The 18,503-nt window shown below is 56.8% G+C and overlaps 1 protein-coding gene across 2 annotated transcripts in view; it reads left to right on the forward strand.

The window, feature by feature from the left end:
- PAX7 (paired box 7) overlaps positions 1-18,503 on the forward strand; it is a 102,416-nt gene that overhangs the window by 37,610 nt on the left and 46,303 nt on the right. For both annotated transcript variants that reach the window (XM_065927482.1, XM_065927483.1), the window contains exon 5: positions 17,599-17,798. In XM_065927482.1, coding sequence (XP_065783554.1) covers positions 17,599-17,798 — 200 coding nt within the window. The remainder of the gene's footprint in view (positions 1-17,598; positions 17,799-18,503) is intronic.

The following is an 18,503-nucleotide window of genomic DNA, read 5'->3' on the forward strand; positions in this document are numbered from 1 at the left end:
AAGTGGCTGGAGCCGGTCCAGTTCTCCGGAGGCAAAAAGTATCTCAAAGTAGAGCGGACCGCTGCACCCCCCGCCCCCCACCCACTCTCAGCTTTGAAAGGCTCCTCGCTGTTCCCGAGATGAGCGGGGCTGCCAGGCTTTCCAGGCTGTGGGGCAGGAAGGCAGGGGGGCCCTTGCTTTTGAGGTCGAGAAGGTTCCAAGGAGGGTTTGAGGAAAGGACGTGCATATTCTGGGCTCAAGATCGGCCAGGAGCAGGGGCCAGCAGTGGAGGAGAAATCCAGTTTTCAATTTTCCTCAAGAGAAAAACGAGTGCATGAGAGACAGAATAATTTTCCAGCGTGCAGGCCCTAAGTAAAACCTCCTTGAGACATTGCGAGTTATTAAAGAGGAGGAAAGAAAAGACATTGTAAAATCCGTTTGCCTTCAGCAGAATGGTACAATGCAGTCTTATTTCCAGGGGAATCTAATTAGAGGGCAGGCGGCCCGGCCTGTGGGGGGCGAGGTGGGGGGCTGGGGGGACCCGTGGCCGCGTGCGAGCAGGGCTGTGAGGGTAACAGTCGGACTCTGGGGGAGGCCTCCCCCTTCCCAGCGTCACCGGGGCTTGGCTGGCTGGGATTCGAATCTTGCACCCGGACTCTGCCTTGTCTCTGAGTTATAGCCTTCGTGTGACCATCTGTCTCCTCATTTCAAAATGGGAACGATACAGTTCCTTTCTGCTCAAGTTGTGAGGATGGGAGGAGGGAATGTATTTAATACCATCCAAGCTGGACACGGGGCCTCCCTGGTGGTTCAGAGGGTAAAGAATCTGCCTGCCATGCCGGAGACTCAGGTTCGACCCCTGGAAGGGGAAGATCCCCCAAGGACTTCCCAGGAGGCGCTAGTGGTTAAGAACCTACCTGACAACGCAGGAGATGTGAGACGTGTGTTCGATCCCTGGGTCGGGAACATCCCATGGGGGAGGGCCTGGCAACCCACTCCAGTATTCTTGCCTAGGAAATCCTGTGGACAGAGGAGCCTGGCGGGCTACAGTCCACTCCAGTTCAGTTCAGTTCTGTGGCCCAGTCATGTCCGACTCTTTGCAACCCCACAGACTGCAGCACGCCAGGCCTCCCCGTCCATCACCAACTCCCAGAGTTTACTCAAAGTCGCCCATTGAGTCGGTGATGCCATCCGACCATCTCATCCTCTGTCGTCCCCTTCTCCTGCCTTCAATCTTTCCCAGCATCAGGGTCTTTTCCAGTGAGTCAGTTCTTCACATCAGGTGGCCAAAGTATTGGAGCTTCAGCTTTGGCATCAGTGCTTCCAATGAATATTCAGGCTACAGTCCACACGGCTGCAAAGAGTCGCAAATGACTGAAGCAGCTTAGCACACGGCACGCAAGCTGGACACACACCAGCCCTGGGACTGTGTATTTCTGTCCCTCACCTGCGGCCAGCGTCCATCTCCACACCGCGCTCCCTGACACCTTCCGACTCTCCAGGCACCTTGTCAAGCCCCTCACTCTCAGAATCCCTGGACATCTCCCTCTCTTTCCCCGCTGACCCTTGGAAGGTGCCTTCGGCGCCTGGTGTTACCTGTCTGGTTCAGCCTGAGGTCGCCAAGCCATCCCTGCTCCTTCAGTACACCCGCCCCGAGCTCTTGCAGGATACGTCAGGTTCTTTCAGTAAAAGATCAGCTCTCTTGTTCAGAAATATCTAGCAGAAAGTAGAGGTCCCAGGGGTTGTAGGCGTATGGACTTCCATGTCCAGCGGGACCGTGGCTAGCAGTGGGTGTGGGTCCTTCCACGGGACCCATGTTGCACGGGATGGAGACCTTCCCACCATGTTCCCTGCTGTGGCAAGGGCTGCGGCCCGCCCAGCCTGCCTCGGGCCAGACGGAGAGCGCCGGTCTGTTCAGCAGCCCCGTATCGGGGCGATTTGGAGCGAGCCCAGGGTGGCGTTGCGGGGAGAGGGGGAGAAGGCCAGCGTGCAGAGAAGGAGGCCCCGGCCTGCACTTGTTCCGCGGTTTCCCGGGCCTTGTGACTGCCCTCCCCCAGTGAAAGGGAGATGGAGGCAAAGGGGTCCGACCGTGCGCTCAGGCTCCTGGTGGCCCCAGGTTCAAGTCCGGGCCAGCTGTGTGAACTTGGGTAAGTCACTGCCCCTCTCTGAGTCTTGTCCCTAGAGTCAGTTCCGGATCAGCGCCTGCCCGCTTTGAGTCTCCTGGGAGGATGTCGGTTATGCGTGCCGAGCACAGCTCTTGGCACCAGGTAGAAGCATCATGAGTTTCTGTTATCGCTGCTTCACCCTCATGGAGATTTATCCCCACTTGCTCCCCAGAGCTGGGAAGCTGGGAAGCCCAATCCCTCACCATCTCGAAGCACGGTTTTGCCGTCTGAGAACCAGTGTCTTTTCAGGTTCCACTCCCTCCCTGCTGGTTTAACAGACCTGACCTATGGCTGGCCACGTTTGGGGAAAATAACATTATTTATTCTATCAAGACTCAGCAAACTGAGCCCAGAGTAATAATTGTCCCAGGGTGAGAGTAACAGATTTTATTTTTATTGATCAAAAAAAATTTTTTATCAAAAGCACATCAAACTAGAAAAGGCGTAAGCAGCAGGATCAAATTGGATTTTAACTCCTTTAAAAACAGGCTCCTCCAGCCACCCATTTCCAAAGGTGTCTGATAATTCGCAGGGAGACTTGCAGTCCAGGGTGGCTGAGGGGTTCCGTGGCAGCCACGGAGGCTGTTTTGCGAGCATCGTTCAGACAGCGCGTTAGCATCTGGGCTACCTCTGAGTGGACCAGGCATCTGGATGTGGATGAAGGGATTCAGTGGAGTACCTGTGTGTTGGTTTACGGAGCAGCGATCCTCCAGACCTCTTGGAACTGTTCAGCTGGCTAGCCGGGGGTTTCAGCGTGGTGCCAAGTGTCTGACGATGCATAAATACATTTCTAATGAGATCATTGTGAGGGATGATTCTAACCTAGTCACCAACGAGCATGTTGGCCTGAAGAACAAGCCTTCGTTGGCATCTGTCGGAGCGTTCCAAGTTATGACAGAGATCTGAGCATATTGGAGGGGGCTGTGCATTCATTCCATAAATGTGCATTTATTCACTCACTCATTCATTCATTCATTCAACAAATCTCTGTTGAGCTTTTTGAATGGGCCAGGCCCTCTTCTGCGCATTGGGATTAAAGCAGTGAACAAAACAGAAAGATCCTTGTTCTTCTGGAGCAGAAATAACGACTCTCCAAATAATTCAAGCTGGGCGGCTGGAAGGCGGGCCAGGGAGGAGGCAGGTGTGGGGCAGGGTCCCTGACTTTTAAAACCTTTCAAAGTCACTGTTTGATGGTCGGCAGGTCTTTCCCCTGCTAGTAACAGTGCCCATCCGATCGCTGATGGCGAAGGGAGAGATGGTGGGAGAAGGAGGGGAGCTTAGGAAGGGAGCCAGGGTAGATAGAAGGAGTGGGCAGAGGCTGGGGTGGAGCAGGGACAGGCAGGGCCCTGTGTAGGGTTCCAGGCGTCCCCGTGGTCTGTCCAGGGTCTGATGACCCAGCCACCAAGGCAGGCTGCAGGACCATGGAGAAGAAAGTTCACCTGCTGAGCTGACCGCCTGGCTGGTCCTCTGTGGGCTGACCGTCTTCTCCCTCGTCATTCTGAGAAAGGTCTAGGGCCTTGGTGCCGTGAGGGTCTGCGGTCTCGCTCAGCCTGTCCCCTTCCATTCTGGTAGGAGGAAGAAGACTGGTACGTTTTCCGTCTCCTGGAGCAGCGTGGGTTTGTTTGTTAGCTGATGCTACTTTTCCCTGATTTCTTGTGGAGCAGAGGTTCTCAAAGCGTGGCTCCCAGCAGCGGAGGTGGCGTCCCCAGGGAACTTGTTGGAAATGCAGCTTCTTAGGCTCCATCTACTGAATCAGAAACTTCCCTGGGTGACCCAGAAATCTCTGTTTCATATCTGAGTCCCCAATGGTTCAGTTGGTAAAGAATCTGCCTGCCATGCAGGAGACCCCAGTTCAATTCCTGGGTAGGGAAGATCCACTGGAGAAGGGATAGGCTACCCACTCCAGTATTCTTGGGCTTCCCTTGTGGCTCAGCTGGTAAAGAATCCACCTGCAATGCGGGAGACCTGGGTTCAATCCCTGGGTGGGGAAGATTCCCTGGAGAAGGGAAAGGCTACCCACTCCAGTATCCTGGTCTGGAGAATTCCATGGACTGTATAGTTCATGGGGTCACAAAGAGTCAGACATGACTGAGTGATTTTCACTTTCCAGAGGATTCCGGTGCCCTAAAGCTTGAGAACCACCCTTGTAGGAGCTGCTGGCGAGGCAGTTTGGTTTACTTAAAATGCATTCATTGACTCTGGCGTGGGACCCACCTGGGCTGAAGGGAGGATTTGCCAGTTAGTATCCAAGCAGGTCTCTGCCCTTTTCTGAGCGTTCACCAAGGAGCACCGGCTCCAAGAGGTGACTGAGAATTTCGTGCAAGGCCACAACGCGTGTTGACTTCTTGGCACAGAGCAGACTCTGAATAAACCGTAGCTCCCCTACTCCTTCTGTTACTGCGTCACGTGACAGACGCGAACCATCAAGAGAAGACGAGAGTGTTTCACAGGACAGATGCTGTTCACCTTTGAAAAAAACCAACCCCACCAACTCTAAAAATAATGGAATCACAGCATCCCAGAATCTCAGAACCGTGTGATGTTAGAGCCAAACGGAGGGAAATTAGTCCTGCCCCCTCTTTTCTCAGGGGAAGAGACAGGCTCACAGAGGTACCTGGCCCAGGTGACACAGCCAAAGCCATCGCTCTTCCCCTCTACCGCCCTCCAGCCCCACCGCCTGCCTCCTCCCCTCTGCTGTCCTGCCTGCTGACTCATTTTGCGGGAGGAGCCCCAGATGAGCCCTGGCCGCTTTTTGCTGATTTCTTCTGTAACTGGACATCTCGTCCATTTCATCCTCTGCTGTATCACCCAGAGCTGGTTCAGAACCTACACGTGTTCAGCCCCTGTGTGTGGAGCGGACGGTTTACTGTCTGGGTGCAGGAGCCTAGAGAGAGAGAGGGCATCGGGTCCTGGGAAGCACCTTGCCCTTGATGGGGGCGAGTGATGTCCTCCCACGGACCCGGCAGCATCCCAACCCCGGGACCCGGCTCCGAGCTGGTGTCTGCTTCAAGACCAAGTTTTCCCGGGCTGGGGGTCCGCCTGACATAATACGTAACCGTAATTAAGAAATAAGTCGCCTTGCCCAGCTTCACAGCGATCATTTGGCTAAGTAAGTACCATGGTCTGGTGCCTCAGAAATCACCATTAGAGCACGCTCCTTATGGCCATAAAATTTCTCGTTTTCTGCCTTTCATCAGCCTCCCCCTGCAATCTTCGCCTTGCTTTATTTATACATTCGTCCTCAAACAATGGCAATAAACTCTTTCCCAGAGTGTTGCAAATCAGAAATTTGTCCACATTTTTCCACCACCTTCCACTGTGGACCCGCTCTGCCTGGGAACGGCCCAGCCGGCCAGCTGGAGGGGCCGGGCTGCCATAGATTGATGGGGGTACAACAGGACGAGGTTGCCGGGGAGCAAGGCTGGGGAGGGGGCAGCGGGAGCATGAAAGGCCCGCTGCCCAGCGACCAGCCGGAGACACGGGATGGGGAGGGGACGAGGCGGGGAGGGGAGGGCGGGGGCGGGAAGGGGGAGGCAGGGGCGAGCCTGCCCCACCCCCGCCCCAAGAGAGGAAGACGGGGCGGGGAGCGCTGGCCAGCAGGGATGGCCCCAGGCAGACTGTGGTGCGCATCCCAGGGTCATGAAGTCCGTCCTTCCCCACCCCCACAGGAACCAGATGACCTTGGGGCGTCCTGTAGCCGACCCTGCACCCCCTCCTTAGCAGCACAGTCCCCCCGGAGCTCCTGGCTACCCTCGACCACCGGCATTCTCTTGTCTAGCCACAGACGCATGTCCCGAGCCCTCCTGTATGCCAGGAATCATGCTGGAGTGGGAAGTGATGCATAAATCAGATACCATCCAGCCCCCCTTCTCAGCTTCATCCCGAGACCCAGGACGACCTCAGGTTTTCAGGGATGGGCAAAAGGAGGTCCAGAGAGGGATTGGGACACGCCAGAGTCACACAGCTAGTTGGAGGCGAAGTCAGCCGCACAGGTCAGGATTCCAATCTGGAAGCCCCCATCTTTCCAAACAGCTCACAGGCTCCCTGGGGACCCTGCTCTGGGTAAAGTAATAACCCGCCCTCCGGCCATGGTCTCAGGTGCCTGTGGCAGGGGTGAGGAGGCATGTCTGTAGGGACCCTCTTTATTTTAATCTGGAGTTCCCAGAGGCAGCGAGAAGGGGAGATGGGACTCGGGTTGCCCTTTGGTGCTGGTCCGTGGAGGGGAAGTCTGTCCTGTTGGGTGGGCTCCCCAGGTAAAGCTTTCTGTCTCCAGGGAGGGAGGCCGGCCTTCATTAAGCAACGTTAAAGGTGCAGCTTGTTTTCCCAGCGATCCTGGTTCACTTTCAGACTTGTGTCCTAGAATCAGCTCACAGCCCTGTCTGCCTCTAAGAGAGTGGTTCTCTTCCAAAGGGGCGGGATTCTCAGAAATCCGCTCGTTTCCATGGCAGTGGACTTGAATTGCCCTGGCTTTTGCCTGTGGGTGCCCCTTAAGGTTCCACAAGATGTTAGAGTTTTCTGGAAGGCCCATTCAAAGAAAGATGAGGGTGGGGTCAGATGGACATTGGCCGGCCAGAAGTGACTCCCGAAGGGAAAGGGATCAGTCCAGGGTCCTGAGAGAGAACCTGTGACTCGGGGGAAACTTGAGTTGTTTCTCCTTGTTTTGCCTGCAATGGGAAGGTCCCTGGTGTCTTTGTTTAGCTGATGGCTGCAGTTTGTATTGGTTGCTGTTATTAAGAACGCTCTAGAGTGATAGGAACACAGAGGTGTGCCCAGTCACCCCACCCTGGGGTCATGCCCAGTTATAATAGAAGAAACATGTTAATAGATTAGAACTTAAGGAAACCCCCATCTTATCGTGGAAGCATAACCTCTACTCTGCCCCAGCTTGATGGAGGAGACCTAGTTCCCATTCTCAAGCAGTCCAAATAAACCTGTTACAAACTGGATGATAAGGCGTATTGGAAAACAGAACACAGGCCTTAAAACTTCATTATCTGACCTCAGCAGGGGTCAGGGCCATGTTGACAGGGTGCCACGGGGGGCAAATGGCACAGGGATTTCAGGAGGGTGCTCAGGGTGTGGCAGTCATGGAGGGCTTCCTGGACTAGGTGAACTTTAAGTCCAAACTTGAAGGATGAAGGAAGTGAGACAGTAGGAAGTAGTGGGAGGGCAGCATCCCAAGCCACTGCAGGGTACAAAGGCCTGGCCCTAGCCTGCAGGGGAGGCATGTTTGGGCCTGGACAGGGAGGACCCTGAATGCCAGGCTCACCTTGATGGTGAAGACAGGGCCTTGGGTGCAAGCCGCCCAGGTTTCACCGTCACTGCTCTAAGGCTCCCGAGCCTTCTCTCTGGAGCAGGGAATGCGTGGAAATGCCCATCTCAGGTTTATTCTGGGACCACGTGACTCGCACAGAGCTCAGAACGCACGAGCAGCTCTTTTCATGCTTGTTCTCCTGTGGCCTTCATGCAGTAACAATAATAACTAACATATATTGAGCACTTACTGTATACTCCTGCTGTACGAGGCTTTGTGTGGTCACAGAGCCCCGTCTTTGGGGTTCCATGAGACCCTGGTTTAAGCCCTTTCTCAGGGCTGAGCTTGGAGGCAGGAGGCTTGGTGGATGGAACCAGGCTCTGAAACCATTTTCCACCCCACTTCCTGTGATGGCTTTCTAGCGGCGGCAGCTTTGAGGAGGGGGCGAGGGGACCCGGGAGGTGGGGGAAGGAAGGCCACAGGCTTGGCTCCGCAGGCATACGGCCCTTTCACAGCGGCTTTGTGGGGCGCGGACGGGTGGCCAGGCTGCCTTTCCCTCCTGCCACGCAGGACGGCTGCATCTGGCTCACCGGGGCCCCAGCTGCTGCCGTTTCCCCTTGACTGGGTTTGAGGCCTCACCCCGGCCTCCCCGGGCCAGCTTCCCGGGGGCCTGCCGCCCTCCTTGGCCCCTTAGGCCCTGCCAGCGTTGGTGCCCCAGCTGGACGGCTCACCAGAGACCTTTGCACTCCCTCCTTTCCGTGGGCCCCCCCACCTGCAGATGGGATGTGGGGTCTGTGGGTGTGACTGTGGTTGTGCAAAGCCCCCACCGTAGGAGAATAAGGAAGAAATGACAGAGAGGCATTCATTCATTCACTTGTTTGTTCGCTCATTCATTGGTTCATTCATTCATTCATGCATTCTTTGCCTTTGTGCTTGGTTCCGGGCAAATGTGTTGTCTCCAGGGGCTACTGAGACAGGTGAAGCTCTCCTTGTGTCCAGGCACCGATAGCAATAACAATAATCACTAGCATATACCGATCACTTATTGTATGCATGGCAGTGTTGTAAGCCTTGTCTTGCAGTAATTCAACTAATTTTCATGTGTGACAACTCTGTGAGGTCCGTGCTGTGATTTCCCTCATTTTGCGGAAGAGGAGACTGTGGCCCAGAGGAGTGAGTAACTTTGCTGAGTTAGTGGGGGAGCAGGCTGCGATCATTGCATCAAGGGTGCCCCGTGGCATTTCTCCAAGTTCCCATCTGTGCAGCTGCCTCCACGCCCTGAGGGGCAGGTGGGTGGCAGTTCTCCCAGTGGGCGGATGGGGAGATGGAGATTCCAAGGGTGCGAGTGACATGTTCAAGGTCACACGGCACGTTGAGTGCTGAGCCCAGAGGGCCGGCTGCCCGCCTGCCAGGCTTCTGGCTGAATGAGAGAGATGGGTCAGCTCAGCTCAGCTCAGCTCAGTCACCCGCACTCCCGGAGCTCAGCCTCCAGACGGCTTTCTGTCTTCCCTTCTTCCCTGACTCACATCACTGCCCCTGTTTTAGAAGGGATGAAAATGAGGCTAGAAGGTCAGTCACACATTCAGGATCGATAGTGGCCGGAGACAGATCCAGAATTCAAACCCAGGTCCATCTGACCGCACAGCTTTTGTTCTGCCCACCTCCCCTCAGGGTCTGCAGCCTCGGCCGCACTCTGTGAGAAGAGGCCCCATTGGCCACCCCCCTCGTTAGAGCAAGCTCTGTTGTCTGCCCAGCACCTGCCTTCAGCCCAGCCTCTTGCCTTAAGCAGGTGAACCTGCTTTTAAACTGTGTCCCCAGGAAGTCTTCCCTGACAGAGTGACCTTGGCTCAGACAGTTCCGGCCCTTTACCAACTGTGTTCTCCTCCAAACATGATTTGTGCTTCACAATGTGTGATTCACAGTTCAGGGCAGCAGGATCTCTGGATCCGTCTTGAGAAAAAACATAGCTCTGAATCCTGGAACTACAACAACACAGTACAATTTTAGCAGTACTACTTCCTTCTTCCTAGATATGCCCCTTCCTGGCAGGAATGTAGGAAGAGCGCCCTCTAGTGCCCAGGGACCGGAGTATACTGCGAGCACAGAAGCCACAATCAGAGAATACCCCAATGGACCAGCTGTTTGTAATGCAAATCATCTACCAAAGGTTCGGTTCTGTTTGTTTGTTTGTTTAAGGTAGTCTTCTGGGGTTAGATGGACACTTCCCAAAGAAGGAAAAGTTTTGTCACGTTTTCCTCCCCTCCCTCCCCTCCTTGAGTTGGCAGAGTGACGCTGGGCGTCAGTCAGTCGCTGAGAAATAGCTTAAGATCTGGAGTCAGATAGAACCTATTTGGATTCCCCACGTCACCAGCTCCTCCAGCCCCCTCGGGAGGCCTCTGGGAGAGCAGGACTGAAGTGAATCCATGTGGACGGCTTGGCTGCGCCCCAGCCACGCGGGCACAGAAGCAAGCACTCCAGACTCAGACGGAGAGGTTGTGTCTGGAAGGCTTCCTGGAGGAGTGGTCCGAAACTGACGGCAGCTCCCGCATGCTGAGCACTCACTTGTCCCTGGCACTCTCTCATGGCCTCAACAGACTCACTCGCTTACTCGTTCAGTCATTCAGCAAATATTCGGGTGTCCACTTTATGCCAAGCCCTGGGGATTCAGCAGAGAAAACGCCCTCCTGCTTGGAACTTGGGCTCGAGTGGTGGCCAGGATGATGGAGGGGGTGGGGACAGGCAGTGAAAAGGAACATTTAGCACATCTGACTGTGATGTGCGCTGTGGAAAAACCGCAAAGCAAGGAAAGTGGGTCTTGGAGCAGCGAGAGGGAATTCCCATTATTGTCCATATTTACACACGTGAAATCTACAGAACCCAGGCAAACTGTGTCAGGGGCCTGTGCTGTCCACTGCCCCTCTTTGGTGGCCTGCTGCACAGGGCGGGCCAGAAGGGGGGTGAGGGGGTGCTCCAGGCGGAGGGCGCAGCCTGTGCAAAGCTGGCAGTTGCTGGGGCAGCAGGCAACCGTGGGAGTCCAGGGAGAGATGGACAGACCCTGGGCCCGGACCGGGGTGGGCCGGGGGTGGGCTTGCAGATAAGAAGGATGCTGAATCTCCCGGTTTGGGTGCTGGGCTGGCTGCCTGGGAGGCGTGATGGGAGAGCGAAGGGGTCATTAAGGACCCCGACGGTCTGCAGTCTGGATGCCTGGGTGCTGCTGAGACGGGTACCCCAGAGCAGTTTGGGCCGGGGAGGTGGACAGGAGGGGTCGCTTCCAGGGAGGTGTAACTTGGGGCCGATCCCCGCCTCTCCATCCCTGCCCGGTCCCCCGGCCCCTTGTGAGCAGTCTGGTCCGGACCCTGCAGAGGGACCCTAGGAGCCGCACGCACCACGTGCGGTCACAGCTGAGCAGTTCGTGCAGAGGGGCCGGGAGGACGCCTGCCGCGGCCCCTGCTCGCCGGCCCCCAGCTGAGCTGTAAATGACTTTTCCATTTTCCGAGACCTGCGCCCAGGCCTGCTTGGTATTCAGGGACACCCAGCCCGCACTCGCCGGCTCTCGGCTCTGCCCGAATTACTTGATTAAAACGCATATCAGCTATTATGTGATTCATTTCTCTGCCGCGGCTCCGGGCCGGCCTATGTTAAACTGTAATAAAGGTTGAGCTGGGAGGCTGTGGGAGTGGGGGTGGGGGCTCAGGAGTGGGATGGGAAGGCGTCTCTGAGTTGGGGGCAGCTGAGATGAGGACCCCAAGTCTCAGGGTCTCACTGCTGCCTTCCGCAGATCTGGGATGAAAAGGATTTGGCTTGGAGGTGGTCAGTTCCCTCCTGCCTTCTGAGAGAGAGGTGGGTAGGTCCCGAAATTGTGACCATCTTGTTTCCAGACTTTTCCTTTGGCAAATGGGGAACAGAGAAAGTTTGAGGGTCGGGGGTAGAATGGAGCAGAAGCTGCCTTAGCTTTCATGATCCAAAATGGAATTCTCCATCACCTGGGAATTATAGCAAAGTTGGCTTCCACTGGCCTGAGAGTCTTGAGTCCTGGGTGGGCTTCCCAGCTGCAGTGACCTAGATTCCACCCACCATCTGTAAAGTGGGTCTAATCCCGCCTGCTTGACCCTCCGTCGGGAGAGATCGTGTTGGAACATTGGAAGGGCCTGTAAACTGTAGAGTGTGTGTACAAGGGGAGAGTGGCGACTAGAGTGTCTGTCTGAAAGGAACGCTGTGGCCATTCTGCTAACCCTTATCCATTTAAGAAGGTTTGCCGAGCCCCTGCTGGGTGCCAGGCCCAGGCTCTGCTGCACCTCGCGATCTCCTGGTCCAGCGGGACCAAGAGACCCAGCAACAGGCCAGCTTGATGTCTCCGGAGGAGCTCCGAGAGCTCCAAGGATGAGAAGCGAGTGAAACCAGCCTGGCCTGGATGGACCCAGAAGGACTTGTAGGGGCGGAGGGACAGACACCCGCCAGCTGGGTTCTGCTGGATGAGCAGGAGTGCGCCAACGAAGGCTGAGGCTTTGTGAGCAGAGGGGGCTGGAATTCAAAGGCAGGGAGGCGTGAGGCAGCCTGGCTGGGTCGTTTAGGAAGCAGAGAGCTGGACAGGGAGCGGGGGGATGAATCTGATGTGTGGGCAGGCCTGAGGGTGGTGGGGCCTCACTGGCATAACTGAGGCCTTCACGGTCAGCGGCTGCGAAAGCCAGGAAGCTTCGGAGGAGGGGCAGAGGCTGGGGTTGAGAACCAGAGAGTCGCCCCCCAGGGGTTTTCTGGCCTGGGCTGGACTCTAGCCGGAGCAGACCTGTTGAAGCCTCTCCCCTCTTTTTCTGTCCTCAGGCTCTAAAATCACACGGAACTGTCTCCGAGTTTTACAGCAGTCTGGGCCCCAGCTCATCGGGAAGTAGTGTTCCCTCCACCAGACTGGGAAGTTCCCAGTGCAGGGGTGACGCCTCCTCCATCAGATCGGGAGTCTCCTAAGACAGAGGCTGTGTCACCCTCCTAAGATTGGGAGGGCTCCAAGGGAGGGAATGTATTGGACTCTCCACCTCCCCAACTGAGACAGGATCTGGGAACCCAGAGAGAGGGTCCCTCATCGTACTCCTCGCCTGGGGTCACCTCCAGACCGGTCCCAGGCTCTGTCCCACCCGCTGTGGGGCCTTTCCATCCACAACTGCTTCAGAGTCAGAGAGGAGGAGCCGCAGCTGCCTGGGAGACTGCTCCCCTGCAGCCCGCCCCCCAAGTCTAGCCTCTGTAACGGATGCAAGCCCGTGCCCACGCTTCCCACGTGTCCCCTTCCCCGTGCTGGCGGCCCAGGCGGCACCCAGAGGCTCTCGGTGCGTGGAGGACTCAGCTTCCACCAGCAGGGCCTCTCTGTAGCCAAGTCCACCTAATCCATCTGATTAATTTAACTCAAAGACTCAAGGGTTCCCAGGGGTGGGGATGGGGCGGGGCAGCACGGGGGAAACCAAGGCGAAGTGGCAGCATCTGAGTTCGCTGTGTCCCTCCTCTCGGGCCAGTGGGACCTGGAGCACCAGACACAGGCCAGCCTGCTGTCTCCCGAGGAGCTTGGAGGACTCCGAGGGTGAGCGGAGAAACCAGCCTGGCCTGGGTGGGCCCAGGAAGGCTCGCCAGGGGAGGACTTTACCCTGTGGGCTCTGCTGGATGAGCAGCGGAGCCCTGCGGCCCCTGATTCTCTATCGTCATCGTCATGACATCATCATCAATAATTAGCAATAATAATGGTAACCCTTCCTGTGCCCTTTACAGGTTCCAGATTCCTCTGAAAGTCATTATTTCATTCTGTTCTCAGTGCAGTCCAGTGAGGAATGCAAGGATGTTATCACTATCCTCATTTTTCCCTCTGAGACAGTGGAGGTCCAGAGAGGGGAGGCAGCGTGTCCAAAGCTGCGCAGCAAGGGCGGAGACAGACCTCAGAATCCAGATGTCAGGCGCCCCAGGGAAGGACTCTGCACCAGACCAGAGCTGCCCCGGGGGCCCTGCAGACCCCCTCCCGGTGTGTCCTCCCTCCCCACCCCTCTCCAGCAGTGAGCGAGGCTCACGCGTTGTGTGGCCTCTTTAGTTACTGAGCCTCTGGGCTCCACGTCCCTGTCTGTTTTCAGCAGTGCCCGCTTCATAGGTCTGCATGAGGCTGGCACGCTGACGAAGGAGACAGACCTAATAGGGGAGGGGGCTTCTTCCCCTGGGATGGGCCAAGAGGGGGTGGGAGGTCCCTCCCAGGGCCTGAAGTCACAGGCCCCCGCCCCGCTCTCTAGAGCTCTCTCTGCATCTCCCGGCCTTGCTCTCCCCACTTAGCATCCAGAAGGTTGTTATGACAACCACCAGCATCCGGGGCGATCCCTCCATGCTTTCCTCATTTTTAAAGTGGCTGTGTTTTTGTTTCTTTCTTTTATTTTTATTTACTTAATTTGGCCGTGTGGGATCTTAGTTCCCTGACCAGGGATTGAACCCTCACCCCCTGCAGGGGAAGCATGGAGTCCTAGCCCCTGGAACTCCAGGGAAGCCCCCAGATCTTCAGGCCCCCAGAGCAGGGACCTGCTCTGCCTTTCCCGGTCCACGTCTCCACCCGGGTGTCTCTGGGCCCGTGGAGTTCCCAGATCTGTGCTGCATAAGGGGCAGAAAGGACAGGGAGACGAAGGGAAATAAACACAAAATTCCACAAGGCGCCTAGAAAGCCCGAAGTCATTTGGATGGCAAGGCTCTGAGGCTGGGCAAGGTCTGGTATCAGAAGAACCTTGAACTTATCCCCCGTCGGTCATTTGCTGATTGCAAGCATGACTTTGATTCCCACCTGCCCTATTATTAAGGAATATTCTACTTGGTACAAAAGTATCTTTAAAAGCCAAATTCAAGGAAACTGATCTTCTTCTAAAGGGAATACACGTATCACGTCCTATAAATAGGTACACGCGTGCAAAGTCGCTTCAATCCTGTCCGACTCTTTGTGACCCCGCGGACCGTAGCCCGCCAGGCTCCTCTGTCCATGGGATTCTCCAGGCAAGAACACTGGGGCGGGTCGCCATGCCCTCCTCCAGGGGATCTTCCCGACCCAGGGATGGAACCTGCATCTCTTGAGTCTCCTGCAGTGGTAGGCGGGTTCTTCATCACTAGTGCCCCTGGGAAGCCCATAAACAGCTGGGACCCATACAAACGAATATCCTAAAAACAAACGAGGTCATTAAATTCTACCAGAGACGAGTGTGGGCAGAACGAGCTTGAATTCTGTCCTCTCCTTGTTAAAAAGAGAGACCGATGGTGCTAAAGACATGCTGTCACTTTGGGTGGCCACCAGCCCCGCGTGGTGATGTAGGTTTGCAGGAAAATGAGACAACATGAAAAACTCAGATCTTCAGTTGCACTAGACACATTTCAAGTGCTCAGAACCACAGGTGTCCACCACGACCACATGGACCGGCGCAGACCTGGAACATTTCCATCATCACAGCAAAGTTGTGTTGGACAGCACTGCTCTAAACTGCACTGAGACTTGGTCAGGCTGGGGGTTCTCCCAGGACAGGGCTATGCCTCCTCCATCAGGCTGGGGCCCTCATCTCCTCCCCAGTCTGACCTGGCAGCTCTGAGTTCAATCTCCGCTGATAGGCCTTGCCCCGGGCAACCCTGCTCCCTGTCTCAGCTCCGAGTCCAAGGTCCGCACTGGAGGACAGAGCTGGTTGTCCCATCCCCTGTCTGTGGGCAGGCCTCCCTTCCTGCCAGCCTCTGCTTCCTCCTCCTGAGGCCCCAAGGGCCCTCTCTCCTTGTCAATGTCAGAAAACTGAAACTATGCAGTGAGTTTCAGCAAATGAATCCTTGGGATTAGTTGTATTTGGCTCTGAGCCCCAGCCATGCTGGGGAAAGCACCCCAGATGCCAGCCGTGCCCGTCGTGACGCCCTCGGTGACGGGAAGCTGGGCCGCTGGGAGAGGGGGGCTGGACCCACCAGGTCCCTGCCGTTAGGGGTGAGACAGGCAGCGGTGAAGGCAGGTCCCCCTTGCCGTTGGTTCCCTGCTGTGTGGCGTCATCATCGGAGGCCAGTGAAAAGCAGGGATGACTTCCCAGTGGCCGTTACCTACGTCCCTTCAGACCTGTCCGACTCCTCGCGACTCCCTGGACTCTAGCCCGCCAGGCTCCTCAGTCCATGGGTTCTCCAGGCAAGAACACTGGAGTGGGGAGCCATGCCCGCCTCCAGGGGATCTTCCTGACCCAGGGATCGAACCCAAGTCTCTCGTGCCTCCCGCACTGGCAGGCGGGTTCTTTACCACCAGCGCCCCCTGGGAAGCTGGCCGTGTCCGCAGGATGGAGGAGAGGTGGTCTGGGGAAAAGGGGCTTTGCCCGAGACCTGCCGGCCGTGGGTGCCGCCCCACGATAGCATCGCCCACCGTGCGCTGTGACGCTCCAGACCTCTGCACGCACGCACTCTTCCCCCGGCCTGGAAGGCCTGTTCCTTCAGCCTCGCTTGGCGTCTGAGAGGCTGCCTTAGATGTGTTGCTGTTTGCAGGGTTGGGAGAAGGTTGTCCCTTGTGGGAGGGGCCTCGACCTATTCGTGTCACCAACCCTTGAAGCCATCGGGTAGGGACAGGACGGGAACAGGAGAGCAGGGGCTGAGTGTGGCCTGGACCCTCACGGAGACGGGCGCTTCAGTTACTTCTCCGTGGCTCAGTTCCCGTCTGTGGTGCAGGCACATAAACCCTGAGGCTCTGAGGCTTGGCTCCGGTGAGCTCCCCGCACACGGCTGGCGCACGCAGTCCGCGCGTGGCACAGAGCTGGTGCTGCGTCAGCGCTCCGCAGAGCGAAGGAGGAAACAGAACACTTCCAGGAACACCGAAGGCGGCCGTGGCAAAGGAGGGGAGAGGACAGTGACGCGAGGCGTGGCGGGGAGGGCGCTGGTCTCTGCCTGCTTTCTCTCTTCCCGTCCTTGGTCTCCTCTTCTCACCAGCCCCCTTCCCCCTGCTCCCTCTAGGCCCCCCAGGACCCCCGAGGGTGCGGTTTCAGAGCCCCAGCGAGCCCCTCGCTAGCATTCCTTCTGCCAGATCAGGGATGGGCAAGGGGCCCAAGCTTTGTGGGCAGAGAGTCAGTTCAGTCCCCAAGGTGTGTTCCGCCCTGCCTGTTTAGGAGCTTGATCTAGCCCTTCCTGCAGCCTTCCTCACCCAGACAGAGAACAGGAGTAGATGCCTGGCCTGACAGCCCATTCAGAGTCAGAAAGTGAGCTGGCCCCAGACCCCCGAGCTCTCTCTGCAAAGGAGGCAAAGGCCTTCCCCCACCCATAGGCTCCAGGGTGGAAATTACTGGGCATGATGGGGTGGGAGTCATGGTCATGGCCAAGATCATCAGGTGAGGTCGCCCCCTCCAGCCTGGAAGATCACTCAGTGATCCTGGAACTTCCCAGGAAGGGCGTGGGTGTGGAAGTCATACAGTCTAAACCTTTCATAGAGAAAAGTGGGGAAACCGAGGCCCAAGGTCAGAGACCAGGGTACTTGGGAGAGAAGCAAGCTGGAATCCGAGCTTCCTGACTGCCAGCCCCGGGCACAAGCGTTTGCCCCCTTTCTCCGTCCCTCCCTTTCTTCCGGCTTCTTTTTCTACTTAAGTTTCTGCACTGTTTTCCCAAAATGCAACAGTGTCATTGTCTAAATGATCATCATTTTAAAAACATTAAACTGTAAACGAATCTCAAAAAGAAAACAAAAGTTCTGTCGCCCTGAAGGTTCGCATTCGTTTATCTGTTGAGTGTAGTGTTCCATGACATCTGACACAGGCTTTCTTCAAAAGTGGGTTTCGTCTCTGCACACGGGTTTGTTCCTTGCCTTCTTCTTAAAGTCATGCTGATTGAGGTACGGTGAATATATGGGGAAAATTCTCCCCCTTTTGGAGAATTCGGTTCTAGGAATTTTGACAAATGTGCTTCATCTTGAAACCACGCCCTGAGTCCTATGTCATGGGCATCCTTTCACGTCAGTGGTAATAACCTAAATGCCCAGCTACAGGGTTTTGATTTTATGTGGCTGGACCACAAACTACTTACCCAGTCCCGTGGGGGGGCAGGGAGGTCGCGCCCCGGCCTTCGCTCTGATACACGGCGCGTGAGGGACGTCCCTCCAGTGCTCAGAGGGCTCTGACCCTCAGTGCCGTGGGGGCCCGAAGGTGGGCACGCAGCTCCCGTCCGTCTCACTGGCCCCCCGCCCTCTCCTGCCCTCTCACCTGGCCGTAGGGAACCGTCTGGACGAGGGCTCCGACGTGGAGTCAGAACCCGACCTCCCCCTGAAGCGTAAGCAGCGCCGCAGTCGGACCACGTTCACGGCCGAGCAGCTGGAGGAGCTGGAGAAGGCCTTCGAGAGGACCCACTACCCAGACATCTACACCCGAGAGGAGCTGGCGCAGCGGACCAAGCTGACCGAGGCGCGCGTGCAGGTGAGCGCGCCGCAGGGCTCTGCGCTGCGGGCGTCCTCTGGAGGGGCCTCCCCGGCGGCTCTGTGGGAAAGAAGCCGCCTGCAGCCAGGGGCGGCAGGAGACGCGTGTTCATCCCTGGCTGGGGGAGATCCCCCGGAGGAGGCCATGGCAGCCCACTCCAGGATTCTTGCCTGGAGAATCCCCCGGACAGAGGAGCCTGGCGGGCTACAGTCCATGGGGTCGCAAAGAGTCAGACACGACTCAAGCGGCTAAGCACGCACCGTAGCACACACGTCATCTGGGGAGCAGGATTGGGAGAGGGGGTGGCCAGGGGGGGTAGGGGGTCCCCCCGGAGTGGGAGTGGGGAGTTTTCAGCACGTGGTGCAGGGGCTGTGTAGACACGTAATGCCCCCAGCACTTGGTACAGAGTAAATGGGCAGCAAAGGTTAGTTGATTGACTAACCAATCCTCGGACAGCCCCAGGGATGCCAGGAGGGGCCGTGAGGACTTGGGCTGCCTCCCTCCTCCTGCCAACAAGAACTTCAGGAAGACGATGGGAGGAGGGATGGAGGGAGAGACGGAAAGGGAGAGGAGGAGAGGGCAAGGGACGGAGGGAAGAGGGACAGTAGTTCAGCCACAAGAGAGGGAGCTCAGGAAATAGGAAAACTTCCCAGTCTCAGAGGAGGGGAGGAAAGATTCAGGGCAAAAACTTTCCAGAACAGACCT

The sequence above is a fragment of the Muntiacus reevesi genome, chromosome 3 (genome assembly GCF_963930625.1).
Source record: "Muntiacus reevesi chromosome 3, mMunRee1.1, whole genome shotgun sequence".
NCBI lineage: Eukaryota > Metazoa > Chordata > Mammalia > Artiodactyla > Cervidae > Muntiacus > Muntiacus reevesi.